Source organism: Nymphaea colorata, chromosome 5 (genome assembly GCF_008831285.2).
Source record: "Nymphaea colorata isolate Beijing-Zhang1983 chromosome 5, ASM883128v2, whole genome shotgun sequence".
In the NCBI taxonomy this organism is placed as follows: Eukaryota; Viridiplantae; Streptophyta; class Magnoliopsida; order Nymphaeales; family Nymphaeaceae; genus Nymphaea; species Nymphaea colorata.
In genome coordinates, this window is record NC_045142.1 from 4,350,524 (window position 1) to 4,372,310 (window position 21,787).

Consider the following 21,787-nt stretch of genomic DNA (forward strand, 5'->3'; position numbering starts at 1 on the left):
TCAATAACCTGGTTTTCGTCATCAATCAATAACAGGCCTAGGTAATTTTGGATCAGTTTCGATATAAAAAGTACTCAAGTATGCCTAAGTATCCACTTTGAATACTTGGGTGGGGGTGGCAGTGGTGCAGAGACCTTATTTAAGTACCTTATTGAAGTACGCATAATCGCATATGACTTAGACAAAGGCATATATATTTTCTAATAATTTTTACTGGTAAAATTTTTGAAATTTTTACTTATAAGTTTTGCTGGTTTGAAGCTCCTTCAACAAGATTCGGACTACATCAAATGTGGTCACCATGTTTGAAAACCTACGTTTCAAGTTTATAGTTAAATTCTTCCATTAATCAACTGTCCTAACTTCTTCAGGCTTGCAAAAATTCCATTACATGTCAAAAAGACAAATTTATACCACTTTCTAAGTTTTTAGACATGAAATTGCATATGTGACAACATTTCTGATAAATCCTTAATACACACACACACAGGCACACACACACCCATACTAACCTTTTTTTATCTATTCTTGAACATGAGATTAATTTAGGAACTTTATGTTTGCGACGGAAAAAAAAATGCTACTGAAGGAGATGCCGCTGATGCCAGGCAGAGAAGGGACACCTTTATTGGCACAAAAGGAAAATATTCAAAATATGCTTTTGTAAAAGTGTCATGGAATTGGTTTGGGATGTGATTTAGATTCAGGCCTCTCCACATTGTGGGGGTGGGCATCGGGCTGGGTACCATCGGCTTGACTCAGCTGAGCCTCTAAAGTTGAATCTCTGGCCAGTGATAACTCATTTTTAATATTATTTTTAAAATATATACATATATATCATCATATATCTTTTGTTATTATTAATTATATTCATATAGTATTGTATTAAAAATATATTTTTATTCTAATCAAGATGGGTGGAGCCTTGTCTCGGGACCGAGTTGCAGGTAGTCGAGCTGGGTGGGGACTGCAGGCCGCGGCCTAGCATGGGCCTGACTTCATATCCGGTTGGGCCAGCCCAGCCCGATGCAGCCGAACCCTATCCACCACCAGTAGTTGTTAAGTTTTTACCTGGTAGCTTATGGATGATGTATGTTCAAGTTGGATAAAATATTCATGTGTTCGACCCTTTCATAGTGGCAAAGCTAGTTGCGGGGTTGTGTAGGCAGTTGCCCATACAGACTCAGCTAATTTATTTTATTTACATATTAGATCTTACACACAATTTAATTTATTACATATTGAGTGCAGTTTACATTTAAAAGTTCTTATATTAAATAGTGTTTAACAACTACAAAGTTGTAGCTGATGTACTGTCCCTTCAAAAGTAAACAAGCAGTCACCTACTATGAAACTGGGTGACTTTTTAAAGCTTTCCAGCATTTTTTTTGCTAATAAAGGGAACCTTTTTTAATGTGTAATTTCAGCATATTCACAGCCAAACACTTTCATTATTTCTGGAGCCCAAAACTAAATGAAAGCTGCTTGGATGTTTCACAACTCTTAAAGGCTGCTGGAATTTTGTTGCCTCCTTAAATATATCACTTTCTATCTCCTTGCTCCATGCACTTGACCTCACATTGAATCACAGATCATATCTTGGCTGGTCAGATTTGTGATTTTGATTGAACTTGGGTCTTTTCTTTCAATCCTTCATATATATATATATATATATATATATATATATATATATATATATATATATATATATATATATATATATATATATATATATATATATATATATATATACTCCAGCTATCTAGAGTCATTCAACCATCTAATCAATACCGTCTATCTAAAGTAGATGAATGATTGAGAGAAAACTGAAAAGAAAAAAGTATAAACTAATATATATATATATATATATATAGTCTCTCTCCTTTGACAGAGTCAAAACTGATCATATCTAGACTTTTATTAAAACATTCCTAGAAATTCAGTGACCTAAGAGCATAGCAATATCTGCTGGAAAATCGGAAGAGGCAGGACAAAATTCCAACCTCACTGCCCACACTTTTTAATCAAGTTTATAAGCCCAGCAAGTGGGACATATGCAGTGGAGGATTTAGGTGTAGGCTTGTATAAAAGTTTTTATTCCACCCCCTTAAAAGTGATATTCGGAAAATATAGTTCGCCTTCGGTAAACATTTTAGAGGATATAGTTCGGCTCCTATTCCCTAAGAAAAATTCCTGGCTCCTCCCTTGCCCGTTTCCTTTTTTATTGTCCTTCTGTATTAATATGCGGCCGATGGGGTCACAAATTGATGGGTCTGATTTGGTACCAGCTTTGCGTCATTCTTTTGTCTGCAAAATCTGATTTCTACCCGATCTCGAACTTATTTAGCTGTCCCAAGTCTGTTCCATTTTCATCCTTGGGCAGATGCACCTTTCATGTCCTCTTAATTGACTGATAATGAGATGCACCTACTGCTACCAATATGTTGATGATTTTAAGTAAACATTCAAGCAGAAATGATGTTGGCATGGAGCATCAAAATGCCCAAGAAAGGTCTGGATCATAATCGGATGCTTTCTTTATGGAAAGAAGAAAGAGAGCGGAAAAAAGGAAAAGAAAAATGAAGTTCACGTTCTACGTGGTCATCTCAATAAATACTGATGGCGACCATCTAACTTTCTTCTCACAACTAAAGAATTACATGTTCTACTCGGACAAAATTTTACGATGGCAGAAAGATCAGGATAGGGGTAGAGCCAGAAATTTTTCATGAGAAGGGCTGAATTAAAGTTTCTAAATTTTGACATGGACAGAAATATTATTTTTCAGAAGTTTCATATAGGAGAAGTAATTTTTTTTAAAAATTTACTTCTCCTATATGAAACTTTTGAAAAATGATTTTAATTTTTTCTTTTTGAGGTAGGGCCAGGGCCCTTGTGGGATGAAAATGGACAAGGCAGGGCTTAAGTTTTGGAGCTTTTCCAATGTGTGGTTGCTTCAAAAGATCCAAGCAAATCCGACAAAGTACTGCAAAGACCACTATGAAGCAATCCAATCTTATAGGACAGCTTTATGATATTGAAGCAACTTTCTATGCATATTTTCCCACTGTGGAGACATCTTTTCCATATCAAGTGCACAAACAAATCCAACTTAAGTGCCATTCAATAATGTAGACCATGCACAAGTAACATCAATGAGGTAATATGTGGCCCACATCATTACTCCATTTGGTTTATACAGCTATGGTTGTTTAGAATTGACATAAATTTACTCCCTTTGGTTCATTTCTTCATCTTATTAGGCGCTTACTTGATTTGGTGCCTTTTAGACACCTTGGCACTAATGTGATGTGGAGAAACAGGGCACAAGCAGGTACAACAGGAAACAAATGTTGTATGCCTAAGGCAAGAAACTATAACTACACTCTAAGTTGAGTCCCATATTATTAGTTATATACAATGTTTGCATGGTCATCTCCCTTTTAGACTGAGTGAGCCGGCAAGCGACAAGGTCAACCTCGGTACCAGTAGGCTCGAGTCCGGGTCACCGTAGTCCGTCTTGTGGTGATCACTGTCTAGCCTTGAGTTTCCTTGTGCGATTTGCTGGTCCAACCAGTTGATTATGTCGGAGAAGACGAGCCCAATGTTTTCCGGTGGCTCGCCGGAGGTCAGTGCATGCCACATCCCGGGATAAAGCCTTAGGGTCTTGTCTGTGCTTGATGCAGACTCATATAGGAGCTTGCTGACTGAAGGGTCAGTTACTTGGTCCTCCTGACCATGTACTACCAAGAAGGGCAGTGATACCTAAGCATACCCAAACAAGGTGAACGTATTCTTGTCATAAGGCAGTACATGGAAACTAAACCAACTTGCAGTTTGAGCTCTTAAATGTAGCAAGCAGCTTGAGAGAGAAAAGAAACACCCAGGTGGAAGGGGAGTGAAAGAGGTATGTGTGTGTATGTGTGTTGGTGCGTGCTTGATGGCCGAGAAAAAATTAAATATTTTAGTTTCTAGTTATGCATCAACATTTACGAACTAGGCCAGGTCGGGCTGGGTCAGGTAACCAACATACTTCTCGATGTGGGTGCAGCTCAGTTCTTATAGGACTGGCTCGAGCTCGGGTCAGGCTTGGTCTAGTGGCATGACATAGATCTGGGTTCAAAGTTGCCTTATTTGTATGTTGATACCTCGGTAACTTTTACTTATTCCATTAAAGGAGCTCCTGAAAGTTTAAAAATTTAAACTATTAGTGCCCCTTAATTAGCTAGAAATTTCTGGCTCCGCCACTGGGCCTACGTGTCTAGGTCTTATAGCTCATCGTCGCACCATTTTGACTGAATTTATTAACTGTTGGGGTTGGTGGGGCTTGACTAAGTTCAACAATGGAGTGGTTTTGGAGAAGGAATTGATGGAACACTATTTGATATAAAGAGATGCAAGCATTTTTTTTTTTTTGAAAATTTAAACTGAAAAATTTATTTATATTCTATATCCAATGCCAACAAGGACGACCAAAATCGATTGCGACAAGAAAAGTCAAGGATATACAACAATAACAATGACAATAAAAAAAAAAAAATATGTGGTGCATAATGTAGGAAAGTGCTTGAATTTCCCTTATATTTATATAGCAGAAAACAAGCTGGTAGCTTTGCTAGCACAGTTGTCCAAGCATTATGGAGTCAACATTGTAAAAATAAGTGCGTCATCTGTATTTATCTATGAAGAGATAAGATAAATCAATGCAAGTCAATCCTTGCAGTTAATGTGGTCAACAAGATATTCCTACCGCAATTTCTAAATTATGGAGTTATTCCAACAACAAATTTGAAAAAAAAAATACAGTAACAAATTATATTTGAAGATTATATATATATATATATATATATATATATATATATATATATATATATGTGTGTGTGTGTGTGTGTGTGTGTGTGAGTGAGGTGGGGGGGGGGGAGAGAGAGAGAGAGAGAGAGAGAGAAAAGAGACTTTTCTGGCTCATATGCGCCCCTATATGTACGCTTAGATTGTCTCCAAACACGTTTTGTGGTATTTAATCATATGGATGAAACTAAATAACCATGAAAATCTGATGTATATGTGAGGTTTATGATCGTTTTATGTTTAGTCTGAGCTTGCTTGTTTGAAAAATCATAATTTAGATGAGTCACCTTCTTGAAATCCAACTATATACGCGAATTCTACATGTCCAGCGCTATAGAATTAAAAAAAAAAGAAGCATGCGATTCATTGACATAGAGAACCGATTTTATAAGAATCTAAAGGGCAACCACTTTGAACTTTGTTGATAACTTTATCAGGTAATATTCACATATAAACTTGGCAGGCAGGTGATAATCGTGTATATGTAAGAACACTTGAGTTGTATAAAGGATTTTACCTCATGGAGACTCTTCTCTATTTGCAAGCTAATCTTCAAGAGCTCATGCCCAGTCTTTAACCGAGGCCTTCCCTTGTAACAATATCGATTGGAACGAACCTGCAACTAAGGAAATCTTCATAAGAATCCGTTTCATCTGCAAGCCTAAGTTCTCCTAAGAAATAACTCAAATTCAATTCACGAAAAGGGGTTCCATTTCATCCACCTCTTCTCTTCTCTTTGGCTCTTTTATTGCTACATTTATGATGTTCTTAGTGGGGACAATCTTCCATGTAGGGATGATCTTGCATAGCTTCGCGGAAATGCTGATTAACAAAGCATTCGGCTTCATGTCGTCGGCTATCTGGACATGTAAACAATCCCATCAGATTACTAAAATCAATTAATATAGTCCCGAAAGGTGTAGCACAACCGGGCGCGGTAAGGTGACTCATGAAAAAAGGGTTTGAGTTCTAAATCCCCGTGATCATTGTCACACTCTGGCGCTACTCTCACAAACTACAAAACGGTGTTTGGCGTTCAAGAGGGGAGGTATGAATTTTTCATTAGTGGGGTCAAATTTTAATTTTAGTCTCGAAAGGTGTAGCACAACCGGGCGGCAAGGTGACTCAAGAAAAAAGGGTTTGAGTTCTAAATCCCCGTGATCATTGTCACACTCTAGTGCTACTCTCACAAACTACAAAACGGTGTTTGGCGTTCAAGAGGGGAGGTAGGAATTTTTCATTAGTGGGGTCAAATTATAATTTGAAAGTCGAAATATATTTTTTTTTCAAAATTTTTATATAGATAAAATGCTCTTTTTTTTTTAATTACATGTAGAATTTGTGTTTTTGAATATTTGAATGGGAGATGGGCCATGGCTCCTGTCTGCCTCCATTGGCTCCACCCATACTGGTGCTACTCTCGAGTTGAAAGGTGTGATCATAAGTTCATGTAGATTTCAAAACTGCTCTGGACCCAGGGACAAAGCAAAGAAAAAAGGGTTTCAGCCACCCACTCGGCAATAGAGTTGGCAAACCCTTAAAGGTGGCTGCCATCACCACCGCCACCGTCACTATTGCCGTCACCGGCCGGGACCATGACCACCTACATTTTGGGTGCAATAACTACTATCACAAACAAAGTAAAAGTTTGGAAGAATGTGACTTCCATTTATGCAGCGATTATACCTTGCACATGGGTGCAACCAGAATTGCACCATCCCAAAACGAAGGCTGCCTCTTGTGCACAAGAAGGGCGACTGCACCACCCATGGACTCGCCCAACAGGAACCTCTTCTTCTCCTTGTTCTCCTTCCTCTCTGCCAAAGCCATGGCGCCGGAAAACTGATTAAAACTCAGTCACGCAGATCAGTCGAGATTAATCGATTTACGGTGTTGCTTACCGGCGACGGTCGCGAAGAAATCACAACAATCACCAACAACTTGATCAAAACTAGAGACCAATCCCTGCAAGCCTGATGATTTTCCATGGCCCTCATAGTCTATTCCATACACCGCCAGCCCTGCTTCTGCTAACCTTATTGCAGTACCTACATTACATACCAATATGCAAAAACTTACTCTACATTTCTTTCTATATACATACATACATATACATACGTGCCTGTGCCTGTGAGTGGTAGAACTGCATCGTCTCTTTAACTTTTTAAAAAGCCAATTGCATCATTTCTTCAACTTTTTAAAAAGCAAAAGCCAATGTTGCCAGATGGTTCTATGAATCATTGCTAAAAACACTCAAACCATCAATAAAGTTCATACTACTTTTAATTTGTAGTCATATATATATAAGTATCCGTTATTTAGCTCATCAAAATTTTTAGTCCAGTTGCGTGACGCAAGTACCTTCATGACTGGGAAACAGGGGACTAATATAGTGAATAAAAAAAAATTTAATGAATGCAATATTCACCTGCTTCCGCTTCCTCTTATGTACACACATACGCAAATAGTAGCATAAATATATGCGTGCGTGCATGCTTATGCGCTTGTTTGCGTGTGTGTATAGACTGCGTGCGTGCCAAAATTTTTTCATAAAACAGAACAGAGAAAACCAGAGAGCACGTTACCTTTCATGGAGATGCTGCATTCCATAGCATAACCTGTAGTGTTTGAGATCAACATAAGAGAATGAGAAGCAATTCTGTCAAATTTGAAGCCGAAGAGGAGAGACAAAACAGAGGAGGGGATCACCATGGCAGAGAAAGACGAGGCCTCTGGGCTCCTGGTTTCTGGGCAGCCATCTGCAGGTGAAGAGCTTCAGCCCTCGCCGGTTGATGATGCATTCCTGACGATGGAGGTTGCGTTCAAGGAGTCAAAATTCAGTTGAAAAAAGAAAGCAAGAGTCGATGAAAGCAATTGAGAGTTCTGTTTTCTTGAGAAAGCTTGCCTCTTCGTATCTTACGTTCTCCGTCGTATCTGCCTGCAGAGAAACAGAAAGAAGTCTTGAATTGAGATCTTGGAAGAAGACCATTAAAGGGAAACGCAACTCTTAAACTGAAATGGGAGTTTCAAGGATTCATGGGGACCTGAAATATTACCATTAGAATATGGGGAATGCTGGTTTTGTCGCCGTAACAGGAAGGCTGGAGAGGGAGAGGGAGAGGGAAGGAGAGCAGGGAGAGGAGGATGATATAAGTAGAAGATCAGAAGATGCCCTTAAGTAGTTGCCCTTACTGCAAGTATGGCTTACCAATTTTGAAATGACGCTACTTTCCTGTTTTTAGTTGTGACAACGCGTGCGGAGAACTGAATAAGGAGTATAAGGACGGTTAAGAAAGTACCTATCCGTGAGTTATATATATATATATATATATATATATATATATATATATATATATATTGTTGCTCAACTAAGCTAAAAATTCAGACACTTATGGGAAACATCTAGGTCATCAATTCCAATGAGAACAAATGGTAGACATTTTGATGCAAATATAAAAGTCAAAATTGTTTTTTTTCAATAATTTACATAATAGATTTCGTTTAAGATAACTAATCAGTTTCCTTCTTTTTCTCTATCTCATCACAAGATGAAGGGTATTTTAAGTCTTGAAAAGCAATTTGACTTTTATATTTTTAATTTGCTCATTTTCTTTGCAGTTGATAGCTTAGATGATTCCTATCAAAATTTGATATGATAGTTATATGTTGGTGACTTTGTCATTTCAAAGTTATCGAGGCATCTAGATAAGATCATTGATCTATCATAACAGGCAGTTAAGAGAAAAACATTGAAAAAAAAGATGATGAACATTTTAATTGTATTTCTCTTAATCATTCATCTTTTTTAAATAGACAACCTTGATTAGATGGTTTAGTGACTCTAGATAACAAAAATCATTTCACACACACTCTTTTATAGAGGTTTCAAAGGGAATGGATATATATAAAAATAAAATTGTAGAACCTCTTAGCATCTAATCCACCTGCATCAAGGAAACAGACTGAAATGCAAAAGGAAAGTAAATAAAAATTTCGAAGCAAATTTCTCTCCAAAGTGTATCACCCCCAGTCAGATCCAAGATCACGATTTAAGATTATTGGAAACTTCAAAAACCCAGATCTTGAATTTCCAGCCCTCATTAATTCCTGCCGGCCCACTTGAATGGGATGCTCCAAGTGAATGGATTTTATAAAGTCGAGCATTGCAGATCACATATCCACATTGCTGCTAAGTTCTTGCTTCCAACAAACTTTGAAAACGACCTCTCTACTCCATATTTTACCTCATCTGTGTTTGCACCTATTGGAAATTTTTTTCCCTCTACAAAAGTACTTTTCATGCACTAAATCATCTAGAAGGAAAAGTTTTTCCCTTTTTAGATGGATTAGTTGACTGACAACCATGGCCTACCTCACATTTCAAGGGATGTAAATGGTTTGGGTTCGACTCAGATCCACTGTTTACCGTCTCCCATTTGATCAGATATATTTTAATTAGAACTGGGTTGTTGTGGAACTTAAGTAAAGAGCGGAACACCCGTCAACTAAAGTATCGTGCGTTTACCATATGCAATTTAGATGAGTAAAGCCTACGAAAATGAAACTGACGACCGAACTTTTACGTATAACCACAGTCACAGAAAACACATTTTTTCGAAAAAAACACGAAAAGGCGATAAATTAAGACCATTTTAAACTAAAAAAACGTTAAAACAGAAAAAACGTGTTTTTTTTCAGTTTTTTTTTCACTTTTTCATTTAATGTGAAACATTTTCTTTTCATTTTCTATTTTTTATTTGTTACAAATCTACTTATCTTTTGATGTTGTGTTATCAGTTTCTCACTTATTTTATTTTCTCATATTTTTAGTTTTTTAAAATTTTAAAAATTTACCTTTTTCTGTTTTTTTTTTCAAACTCACCATATTATACCCGAAAAAACCTCACCATTTATTTGAATTTTGGACTCGAGTTTGCATTAAAAAACCTGAAACATATATCGAGCCCCAGTCTTATTGGATCTCTCTAGATTTGCTTAGTTTCTAGTGCTAATCTTACTAACTCTTGCACTTCACCTACTCCAAATCTCCACCGCAAATAACTTCTTCACCTACTCCTTTTTACGGTTGTTCCGGGATTATCGTGTTGCAGGTAGATCTTAGCATTTACTTGCCGTCAACTGTATTTTTCCTCTTTTATGTACAATATTTAATGGGGTTAAGCTGACCGACCTAGATATTAAATGACATAATTGACAAAAATGGTTCATTCATGAAAGAGAAGGAACAGAATATCAATGGAGAGAAACCTACCTATCTTCTGCCGAAGAAATTATAGAAATCTCTTTATGAATTGCAAATAAAAGAACGACAACAACAACAATCTTCAAATGCCCGTAAACTTCTAAACCAAACTTGTTACCGAACCAAATTGGAGCACCAGCGGAGCTTTCTTGGGGCTGCTGGGCAGCTATTATTTAGTTTTCCATTATTACTTTGAAATAATGGACTCTCTCTCTCTCTCTCTCTCTCTCTCTATATATATATATATATATATATATATATATATATATATATATATATATGAAATGTTGAATTACTACCCATTAACCAAAATTGCCTGTGAATTGGAGCAGCGAATGAAACGAGTCCCAGAAGCAGATTTTAGTGATTATGTGCAGGGATATCAATAGATCGATTTAAACTAGATATATGAAGTAACTGATTCAAAATAGTCAGAAATGGATTTTCTAATTAAAGTCCGGTTAAAAGCAGTGGCATCAAATTAAATTCAGATTCGATTTTAAATTAAATATCCATTTGAATTCAGATCTGGATTTAGCTTCAGATAAATATCTTACACCTAGCATCTATATATCATTTTCAAATTCTGTTCTTAATATAACACAATGTGGTTGGAATTGGGTTGCGTGTTTAAAAGTCAGATTCAGATTTGAATGTGAAAAAAAAAAATCAGATTCAGATGTGATTTGAATTGTGAATTTAAAAACTCAGATTCATATATGGTATAAGCTTTTCTTCGTTCATATTTGAATCCAAATTTAAACCCAAATATATAAAACGCTGATAAATTGGGTATGGCAAAGGAGCATAAAAAATAGAATCCAATCTTTTTATATCCCTAATCACATGCATACATTATATTTGTATCAAAATTAGAGAAGAATCACAAAGTAAATGAATCAAAACAAGCCTGCCCATTTAACATTCAAACATGAATATATTCTTTTCATTTGTTTTTAAAAGAAAAACTTGACAAATTCTAATTCTTTTTCCAATTTCTCATGTGATTATTTTCCCCAACTCCCTTATGAGAATTGGGTGTCGAAGGATTAATTATACATCTACAAGGGAGATGATAAAACTTTGCATTTGATATCAAACACATTTGAAGTCTGAGCCAATATAAATGAAGGCCCTAGAGAACGAATATTTCTTCCAGTTTGATCCTTGGGCATGTGGGACAATTAAGGCCACAAAGTAACTCCTAATATGTAAAAAAATATCCAAGATTTTTATTTCTGCCACAAACGCATGGTTTACTACTTCGACACAATGGACCTCCCCTGACACACCTTGTTTGAGTTAGTTCACATATATGAAAATCCATGCCCACTTGTCCACTGGTGCTTGGCCGGACCGGAAAGCGAGCGTGGCCCATCTAAAACTCGGACACATGGCACCAACGAAGGAAAGTCACGTGTCTCTCTCGCCAATTATTTCTACGTGGGGGCCAACCTATCTACCAAGTGATTAATACCGAATTACAAAGCGACATTTGTGCCGGGGTCGGCAAGCTCACCCAAAAGAACATTTAACTAGACTAGAAGGTGGACTAGAGACTGTTTGGCAACAATAATGCACTGTTACTGTCTCATGCATCTACCAAAAAAACATGGAACATATTTATGAAATATTATAACATGTGATCCATAAAAAATAGTTTTCAATAGTTAAGCGTAAAACGGGACATGCAATATGCATGCATAATCTTTTTCTAGTTTTCCAATTACACAAAAAGAGAGATCAATTCAACTTTACAAGGCCATTTTGACATGATAACAAGTTTATATGCGCTTGTTCATGTGACATTTTCAAATAAGAGAGAAAGAAAGAGAGAGAGAGAGAAGATAGATTACTTGATTAAATAGTTGGACGTGTACTGTACTGTTATTTGCCCTTCTAAGTAACTTAAATTGGCTATATTATTTAGGCTCTTTAGATATTACCAGTGAAAGCATAGATGTAATATCCTAACTTCCAAAAAAGCATAGTGATCGAGAAGAAAGCATGAAACTGCAAAAGATGAGAAGAGAAGCATCCCATGGCTCATGCAAAGTTGTGGAAGATGAGAAGACTATGAAAAGCCACATAATCCGCAACAAAAAAATTTCCAATTGTTAGCTTCTTCTTTTTCGGATGTTCTGTTTTATATCTCGCTAGTTGTTCTTTTAATTTTGATCCTTATAATTTATCAAGCAAGAGGTTATGAGTTTTTAGATCACGGTCTAAACATGAAACTGAATTTGAACATAAGATCGAAGAGATACCAATCATCGCTTGAACAGATGCAAAGTTGCATGGAAGTGGGGGCTTTTCATTAACAGGAATACTCCATGTTTTGGAACATAGTGCTTAACGAAGGTGTCCTTTTTTTTTTTTTGGACGTGACGGCCAAGGCGATCGATGAAAATGTTATAGTAATACACTGTCATTATTCAATGAAAATGGAGCAGATTCATGAAATGATATGTTACTGTTGACATTGGAACATATTCAGAGGACAATAATGATATGTTACTGTTGCCAAACGACCCCACATGAAACGTTTTTGATATGTTACTGTTGCCAAACGACCCCACATGAAACGTTGTTCCAAAATATGCCGCATTCATGCTACCAAATACCCTCTAATTCTCTACTTGACTTCCCCTAGGTAAAGGTCACATTTGATTGCAAACCATTGGATGTGACAGCCAAGGTGATCTAAGATCTTAGGACCTTTTGATTTCAAACCATTAGTTTCTAACAAGACTAAATTCGCTGTTTGAAAAAGATGTATAAACTTGTTTGTAAATTTGTAATTCTTGCATGTTACGATTCGTAAACCCTTTCTGCCGTCTAACTTAGGTCCATAGATTAATTGAGATCATCGACAAATCCGTGGTTCAGCCTGCCCTATTGTTGGACAGTAAGATGAAATACTCATTCTTTTCACTCAACTACATCTACTACCCCTATATCCAATTTGTAGCAAATTATGAAGCTAATATATACCCAACCTAATCTACAAAGAACCAAGAAATAACCAACGGTGAAATTATGGATCTGATATTCCACAATAACTTTGCTACTGCAAAGGGAAAAATAAAAGCTAAACAAAACCGTTGACTGCCCTAATTAGTCTGTCAGGTCAAAGTCAGTCTGTTAGGTCAAACTGTAGTCCAAAAAAGTGTCGGCCTAGCTAACCGAAATCAAGACAGTCTTTAGCCGATCAAGCCAGGCCCACTTGATATAAGTTGTCCCATCTAAGATTGTCTGGGCTCTTTAACCCGGTCAAGATGTACTTGGCAGCTTCAAATTTACTCTGGTGGGATATCCTCAAGACATTGAAGCCGCTCACCCTTTCCCCTTGCTTCTAGGGTCTGGCGCTGCTTTGGGACCTCGGTAGGAAGCGCGATACCTGTCAACTAAGCGCTGCATGCTCACTGTTTGTGGTTTAGGAAAGTAGCAGTCGTAGGAATCAAATTGACGTCCGGTTTTTCACTATTCTACCAGTCCAACCAGCGACACTATACCCCTTGAAACAGTTTTACTATATTGGAGAAGTTGTCAAGATCTTTAAGCTTAAAGAACAACACTGTACATGTTCTTTCTCCAACGTGTGTTTTGAGAACATGAGGTTCTTATTATGTGGCATGGATTCAAATATAATATTCACGACCACATCATACTTCTTGATACAAAACCATGGTATTTTCAAATCATTTGTTATAAGAACATGTGTTCCAAGAACATAGTATTTTTCTTATCAAACGTGCTCTATAGATATATCAGGTTAAATAATGAGCATGACCAAGATTCTTACCCTACCTAAAAAATAGTTTGTCAGCTATTTTTTTTTTTAAAGAAAAAGGTTATCACAAAATTAATTTGCATGGCCCATCGAAAAATTCTATGTGGATATATGAAAGCAGGCATGCAAAATAATGAAAAAATGCCTGCAATTTGACATGGTGGACCAGTTAATAAATGGATTGACTTTCAGTCGTATTTATCATGAATACTGCGGACAATAACCCGGAAGCAAATAAAATATATAATATACTGCATTATGGTGAACAACTTATCAGAATATTTATAATTACATTGTTTGGTATACTGAAAATAGCACCATATTTTTTTATTATTTTGTGCATTAAACCCTAGTTCAATAAAAAGGAAAAAAAAAATCTACCCATAAATGGATTATCAGAGTCCACCGTGCTACGTTTGATAATGAAACAATATGCATCTGTATGAAGGGATTAGAATTAAAATTATGCATCTGGTTTTGAGCATCATTTTTAAAATAAACAGCCATTATCAATGTTATCCATCCGGACATTTGGGAGTCTTGATCTAAAAGATGAACAACATTCAGGGGATGCCTTTGCATAAAAATTTTTGCCCAATAAGATCTGACCTCAAATCCAGTTGCTTATGAAGATCAACCACACAAATGTTTGGCAGATGTTGCATGCCATGGTGATCATCTTACTTAATTCAATATGAAAAGAACTATAAGAACTTTATTAGAAGAAAAAGGCCATTGAAAACTACTACAATCAATAGCTACTTGAATGTGTGGTTGGCTGTCATGATCAGCTCATATCTTGCCCTAGATGCATGGTTTGTGTTACTTTTGCTTCTTTCTCCATTAAAAGCGTGGTTTATGATAAACGTTGACATTGATGTGCAAGTTGAGTGCCGTATTGGTTTACAATTCAAGACAAATCTAGACAATATATATATATATATATATATATATATATATTGTGACAGCTATCAGATGTTGCCGGATGGTTAAATATTTATATAAGTTGTAGTTAAATGCATCGTAAACTGTTGCTAAAAGCACTATAAATCATCCTTATACTATAAAATGTTGTTAGTGCGTCATTTGCATATTCCTAAACGTTTTGTCTTCTAGCAACATCTGACAGCAATATAAATATATATATATATATATATATATATTATAGTGGATGTTTTTAGATGACTAAAAATAAAAGGTTTGTCACTAAAAAAAGTCATTACAGGAGAGTTAGTGATGGTTTATATTACAACAAAGGTTAATGGTCCTTTTGGCAAAAGTTTATGAGTTGACTAAGTTTTTAGTTATTAACCATCTGTCAATTTGAGAACTATATAAATTAAATATGAGGTTTCTGATCGAGAATCACAAAGTGTCACATGGAAAATACTTTTTAAAATTCAAAATACTAATCATCATCTACCTTTTCTAAAAAATAAATCTCCGCTTGATGCTGTAAACCATTAATCAAGCTGGCCGGATATTATTGTCAGTCACTTGTTCTATAAACAATATATAGATGCATAATATACAAATTTCATGCAGAATAAATTTGTAGCCCATACATGTTCATCGCAGTGATCCAAATCAAAATGAGTTTACAAGTTCGTACATTAACCGTTCATGTTTACAAGCCAAGATTGAAGACAAAGTCAGGATTTGATCTATTGGCCAATTCAAGTGTGTCATGTGCGTCTTTGAGCATTTTTTTATATAGTTTAAGGTTTATTATAATTACGTTAATTTTATTTATTTATTTATTTAATTTTGTAAACAGAAATGTAAATAATGCATTTAATTAGTGTTTGATAGCCTCATATCTCAGGCTGCATGAAAAGGTGCTTGTTGTAAGATCCTCAAGTTTAAACAAACAGAGGAACTTAGTAGCATGGATCTTAAATCCATGTTGCATGCAAAAAATTATGGATTTCAGGTCAGTTGAGGGGAGACTGTGACCTAGAATTCACCGATTTGAGATCCTGTTGATCTCAAACTGCCATGGAACTCATATCAGCGGTGAAACAAACACAACCATTGAAGAATTGATCATGGCCTATCCTAAAGGCCTTTAAGTCAAACTGTGGAACAACTTTTGTTCTTTGTAACAGTGTAAGATCCAAAACTATGATCATGTGCTTGTGATCCACATGAAAACTAGATGTAATAAGCTTGTAAACAATTATTTCACTATGTTCAACTGATCCCATATGTGAATCCATTGCATCTAAGATGTCCTCTTTCTAGGTGAAGCACATTTACTATGAATTGTGCCAAAACTATTTGGTTTCTTCTATTTGGTATTGGAGAGGGTTGATACTGTATATTATCTATAGAAACAAAACCAAATCTAGAGAAATGAGTCCCCCCCCACTAGCACATCATTTTTTCCAAGCCCTGTTTCCTTTTGACCGACTCATGCGCCGCTAAGAAACAAGGGCCAAGCTCGAGTCTAGCTTGCCGGGATCTGGTCATCTTGCTCGGCCTTGATCTCGCTTTCCATCCTTGAGTTTCCTTGAGAGATTTGCTTGTCCAGCCAGTTGACGATGTCCGTGAAGACGAGTTCAATGTTCTCCGGCGTCTCGCCGGAGATCAGAGCGTGCCACATGCCGGAGTAGAGCTTGAAAGTTTTATCCGTGCTTGACGCAGACTCGTATAGGAGCTTGCTGACCTTGGGATCGGTCACTCTGTCTTCCTCACCATGTAAGATCAGGAAGGGAAGTATCACCTAACAACAGATGAAAATGAGACACATGAAAACCTCTTTTATATATATATATATATATGTGTGTGTGTGTGTGCGTGTGAAAAGGAGAGGAATTGGTAGGTATATTGCTTTAAGTGCATGACCCGTAAGAAATCATCTTTAACTGTTGATCTTTTGAAGATGAAAGGCTGAAAGAAAATCAAAGAGAAAAAAGATAGGATAGTTTAGTCGCCCAGCATTAATTAACAACTTTTTTTCTTGATTTTTTTTCGATCTTAGAAAGATCAACAGCCAAAGATGAATCCTTACAAGTCATGTACCTACCAATTTCTAATATATATATGTGTGTGTGTGAGAGAGAGAGAGAGAGAGAGAGAGAGAGAGAGAGTACCTCATGGAGGCTCTTCTCTAGTGCCGTACTAACCCTGAGCAGTTCATAACCAGTCTTCAAACGGGTATTCCCCTTATAACAATAAGGATCAGAAAGAAACTGAAAAAAAAAAAAAGAAAACAAAATCAATGTTCATGCTTTTGTGAGCACTAGCTTTAGTAATATCCCCGCAAAAATTCATGAAATTTTGCTAATTATTTATTTGAAAATAGATATAAAAATAATAAGCAACTGTCTGCCATTTACCTCCTCTCTTTTGCTTGGTACTTTTATAGCGACGTCCATGAGATCCTTGGTGGGGATTATCTTCCAGGTAGGGATGATCCTGCACAATTTGGATAGAATACTGATTACCAGAGGACTTGGCTTGATCTCATCGGCTATCTGGGCAATCAGTATCAATATCACCACATTAATTACCAGATTGATAAATAGACACGAAGATCTTAAAGTTAAACATAAATAATTTTATGTCAACATCCCTAATATATATATATATATATACACACACACGAGTCTGGTGCCAAAACCATGTTAGAAATCTGAATTTAATAATCAAACAATAGAGTCTTTAAGATTGATTTTTGATGCTAAAATCAGATTACTAACACAGTTTTAGAATAATCATCTAAACCGGCAGAAACTTTTCAATAGAGAAGAGAAAGACGATGAAAGTTTATTTAAAATGATTTCCAAAGACAGTTTTAGGACGGGCCGTCTGGCAATAGTTGTCAGTGTTTCATGAATCTATCACAAGTATTGGAAACTTTTTAAAATACTTATACAAATAGTCCATCAATATGTTTGACTATTTTGAGAAGATTCATGGAACACTCTTATAATATTTTTCATGCCAAACTGCCCCATAAGGCACACTGCTAAAAAAGGTTTTATGTTTGGGCCCGAACGGACATGGGAGACTTCCTAGCAACAATAACAACATGCTATTCTTTTATATATCTCTTGTAAAAAATGAAGCAGATTCAATATAGAATACTTTTTATGTATTTCATGAATCTATTCCAATCTTTAGTGCAAATTAGTGAAATAATAACATACTGATACTGTTGCAAAACAGACCGTCAGAGTTTATTTATACAATAAGGATAAATAAAAAGATGAACCCATGAAGGTGGACCTTGCACATGGGTGCGACCAAAACTGCACCATCCCAAAAAGAAGGCTGCTTCTTGTGCAGCAGAAGCGCTACTGCACCACCCATGGATTCCCCCAGCAGAAACCTCATCTTGTTCTTGTTCTCCATCCTCTCTGCCCACAACCAAGAGATCCCGAGAAACCCATTAAACTCAGTCATAAGACTGATCAGTTGAACTGAATACAATACTGTTTTCACCCTCTGCTTACCGATTATGCTAGTGTAAAATTCCCAGCAATCACCAACAACTTCATCAAAGTTGGGAATGTATCCTCTTAGGCCTGAGGATCTTCCATGGCCTTCATAATCGATTCCATAAGCCGCCATTCCTGCTTCTGCTAGTCTTATTCCAATACCTGAATTATGCATCAAAAGGTTATAATCTTAAGTATTTTTGTCTACATGAGCTCAGCTCTGTCTGTAGTATGAAAGAACGGGAAGAGGAATCAAACAGATCGTTACCGTTCATGGAAGTTTCACATCCCAAAGCGTACCCTGCATAGAATTCAAGGCAGAAAAAAAAAATGATGGAGTTGAACACCAAATTGGAGGGGATGAAGCTGTAATTTGAATGGTGATAAAAGAATCACCATGGCAAAGAAAGACCAATGATTTTGGTTCCTGGTTTCTAGGCAACCATCTGCAGGTGAAGAGCTTCAATCCACGTCGACTGATGATGAATTCCTGTCATGAAAATTATGAAATTATGCGATTTTTATGTCAAAATAATGTTCGGAATAAACGTGAAACGGAAAGAAAAGAAACATTGGTAGCCTTGCCTCTTCGTACTGCACCTGCTCTGTATTTTCTGCCTGCAGAAGAACGAGAAAAGATCAACCAAATTAACCAAGAATATAGTCTGAGGAAATTTGAAGATGGGTGTTCCGAAGAATTGATTCAGACACAAAAATCTCACCATTTGAATGATGGAAAATAGTTTGCTCTCTTCTCTAAGAATTAAAACAACTCCAAAACAGAGGGACAGAGAGGCAGAGACCAAGTGACTCTTATGTATAAGTCCAAAGTCTTAAAGAATCTGCCTCTTCTTCTCTTCCGGTTCCAAAGTTCTTCAGCTTTTCGGCTGCAAATTTAGGCCTTTCGTTTCTTCAGGCACAGCCTTCGTCTCAGTTCTCACTAACTGACGTGGCCGCCACAGTCGGACCTGAAAGGCCCACTGAATCTGAGAAACGATTGGTGAACCAGTCTATTTTCATTTATCAACTAAGTTAAACAAATTAATTTTCAAAAATAATTTGTGTGATGAAGATGCTATTTCCGGATGACATGCTTATCTGCCAATAAAGCCGTTTATGGCAGTTCTCTTTCCATCGTTTCATGCAATGGCTGGAAGTTATAAAATTTTGTTTAAGTGACGCTATTTATAAAATTTTAAATTTTTCAAGAGCATTAATTTATAAAGAAAGAAAAATTACTATAAAACATCAATATAAAAATAAAACATACTTTTCGCCAGTTCATTGGGGCAATTGCCCACACGGTGCCTACACCTGCCTCTATCCCTAATTGGTGTTCTGATGAACATGATCTAGCAATGATATTAAAGCTTCCTTTCTTGGATTTTGATTGACTTAAAAAATTCATGAATTATTGAACCAGTTATGAACTACATTACAAGTAGGGCGGAGCCAAGGAGAGCATGAGCACTGGCCCCACCTCAATTTTTTTTTTAAATTTACTCGTAAATTTAAAAAAAATTCACTTGTTTTATATAAAAATTTTGAAAAATGATATTTAAGCCTCTATCAAAATTTAGAATCTTTAATTCAACTCTTCTCATGAAAAATTTCTTACTCTACCCTTAATTACAAAAAACATAAAATATCAGTAACCAAATGAATAGGGCCGAGAAACTCCTGTATATCTTCTTTTGTTGCTATATAAAGGTTGAAATTGAGAAACAATAAACGCTACTATATATTGTCCGGTGAGCAAGCAAACACCCTTCATTCCTTTTACCTTTGGGTAACATGACAGTGATGCATCCTTCAATACACAAAAAGTAAGAAAATGTACTGTATACTTGCTCAAAAGTTAAATGACTGGTTGCCAAGTCAATATATTTCCGAATATGATGTAAGCATTAGCGTGTGAGGCCAATGTTGGGGCTGGCTCGGGTACATGGTGCCATACTTTAAGAAGCTAGTAACTGCATTTTAGGATGTTCATTTTCATCCATACTTTAGTCGCTTAGAAACTAGAATAAGAATATATATATATATATCCTGCTCATTTAGAAACTTTTGACACACTCTTAAAAATATTTCTCACATATCGCTTATTGCTTTCTTAAAAATTTTTAATAAGTCATTAAGCCTGGACAACAGGCCTGGGTACTCAATGGGTACCCGACCGGAGTCGTTCCAATGAGCTCGATTCAGACTGACTAATTTTTTTAATTTTTATTTAATAATAATATATAATTTATTATTAAATAAAATATGTATTTAATAATAAAACATCGATACACAGCTATCGTGGTCTTTTTAATAAGTGGTACTGATAGCTCCCTTTGTTATAGCATAAGAATTAACCACTTTTTTCTAAGATCTTGTGCATTAGACATGGAGACTCGAGGATGTGAGTGGAGAAAAAGATACATGTTTGGCATGACTTTTCGTTGTTTTTATTTGAGTCTGAATACGAATAAAAATATATGAATATGAAAAAAATATGGTTAATCCGATTCGAATTCGATCTGTTGACATCTTTAGGTGTGGGCCTGTGCCCACACCAATTCTTCCAAAGACTCATGCGGCTAGGTCCAGTTATATGGAATTTCCACATCAAAGATGAGTTGATAACTCAAAGTACCTCTTGGTCAAAAGACGTTTGCACTGCTACTGCTTGTGTCATTCCTACAGCATGCATGCATGCAAAAAAAAAAAAAATCCTGGAAAGAACTTTATCGTGTTTGTTTGATGCCAAAATCATCCAAAAGTTCTAGTTTAGGCAAACGTTCAACAAAAACCCAGTTTAAATAACTAATATCTGCTTCTGATATGGTTTAAGCATCATACAATTACGGGTCGTTTGGCTAATGAAATTGTTACACATCATTTTACCAAAATGCTCAAAAAGATTAGGGTCGATTCATGAACCACTGGTTTGAGCTAAAGTGTTTTTATATAATTTGACGCTCCAAATCTGAATTTAAATAACTTCCATGTAAAACCAAATCGATATCCAACTTTTACAGACATTCAAATCCATTTATATTACATGTAATTCAAAATGGGATATGGTGTTGTGTCATATACATATTTAATAAATATCAAAACAGTCAGATATAGTGCCTATGCCCGAACCAAACAGTCAGATATAATACGATTATACGTTCAAGAGTTAGTAAGCATTTAATTTAATCATTAGCTAAACATAACTTTGGGGAAAAAAAAATCGCCTTCTTCAATGACATTTTCACTATCCACTTTTTAAAAGAAAACTGTGCATGGCGAAAAAGTACCCCAATTAAATCCTCAAAGCATGTTGGAGGGACTCTGATTTTAAAAACTATGGACTTTTTTTTTTGTTTAATTTTATTTTGAGTTGTCAAAAGTGACATTCAAGCAGTTGGGCACTTTTGTTTTCTTAAAATTTTTCTTCTTTTCTTA

The 21,787-nt window shown here is 36.0% G+C and overlaps 2 protein-coding genes across 3 annotated transcripts; both read right to left on the minus strand.

The window, feature by feature from the left end:
- Window positions 1–3,156: 3,156 nt before the first annotated feature.
- Window positions 3,157–8,060, minus strand: LOC116254566 (caffeoylshikimate esterase-like). The gene is made up of 9 exons (XM_031630034.2): window positions 7,905–8,060; window positions 7,754–7,786; window positions 7,558–7,651; window positions 7,434–7,466; window positions 6,750–6,896; window positions 6,535–6,665; window positions 5,571–5,708; window positions 5,366–5,464; window positions 3,157–3,765 (listed from the first exon to the last, which is right to left on the minus strand). Exons 1-9 carry the CDS (start codon window positions 7,905–7,907, stop codon window positions 3,433–3,435), a joined length of 1,011 nt encoding a protein of 336 aa, XP_031485894.1. The 5' UTR covers window positions 7,908–8,060; the 3' UTR covers window positions 3,157–3,432.
- Window positions 8,061–16,037: 7,977 nt separating this feature from the next.
- LOC116254567 (caffeoylshikimate esterase-like) lies at window positions 16,038–19,275 on the minus strand. 2 transcript variants are annotated; one of them, XM_031630037.2, is made up of 9 exons: window positions 19,072–19,271; window positions 18,935–18,967; window positions 18,746–18,839; window positions 18,618–18,650; window positions 18,365–18,511; window positions 18,138–18,268; window positions 17,246–17,383; window positions 17,000–17,098; window positions 16,038–16,629 (listed from the first exon to the last, which is right to left on the minus strand). In XM_031630037.2, the coding sequence occupies exons 1-9, from the start codon at window positions 19,072–19,074 to the stop codon at window positions 16,354–16,356; spliced, it is 954 nt and encodes a 317-aa protein (XP_031485897.1). In that variant the 5' UTR covers window positions 19,075–19,271; the 3' UTR covers window positions 16,038–16,353. The 2 variants fall into 2 exon arrangements, with proteins under 2 accessions (XP_031485897.1, XP_031485896.1); XM_031630036.2 differs by lacking the exon at window positions 17,000–17,098 and having other exon boundaries at window positions 19,072–19,275.
- Between the last annotated feature and the right edge of the window lie 2,512 nt (window positions 19,276–21,787).

Excerpts from the sequence above, each read along its gene's own strand:
- LOC116254566 (XM_031630034.2), bottom strand. Across the intron at positions 7,467-7,557 it reads CCTCGTCTTTCTCTGCCATG|GTTATGCTATGGAATGCAGC; the intron begins GTGATCCCCTCC and ends CAAACACTACAG. Across the intron at positions 6,897-7,433 it reads ATGCAGCATCTCCATGAAAG|GTACTGCAATAAGGTTAGCA; the intron begins GTAACGTGCTCT and ends TATGTAATGTAG.
- LOC116254567 (XM_031630037.2), bottom strand. Across the intron at positions 18,840-18,934 it reads AGCAGGTGCAGTACGAAGAG|GAATTCATCATCAGTCGACG; the intron begins GCAAGGCTACCA and ends TTTTCATGACAG. Across the intron at positions 16,630-16,999 it reads TAGAGAAGAGCCTCCATGAG|GTGATACTTCCCTTCCTGAT; the intron begins GTACTCTCTCTC and ends ATCTGTTGTTAG.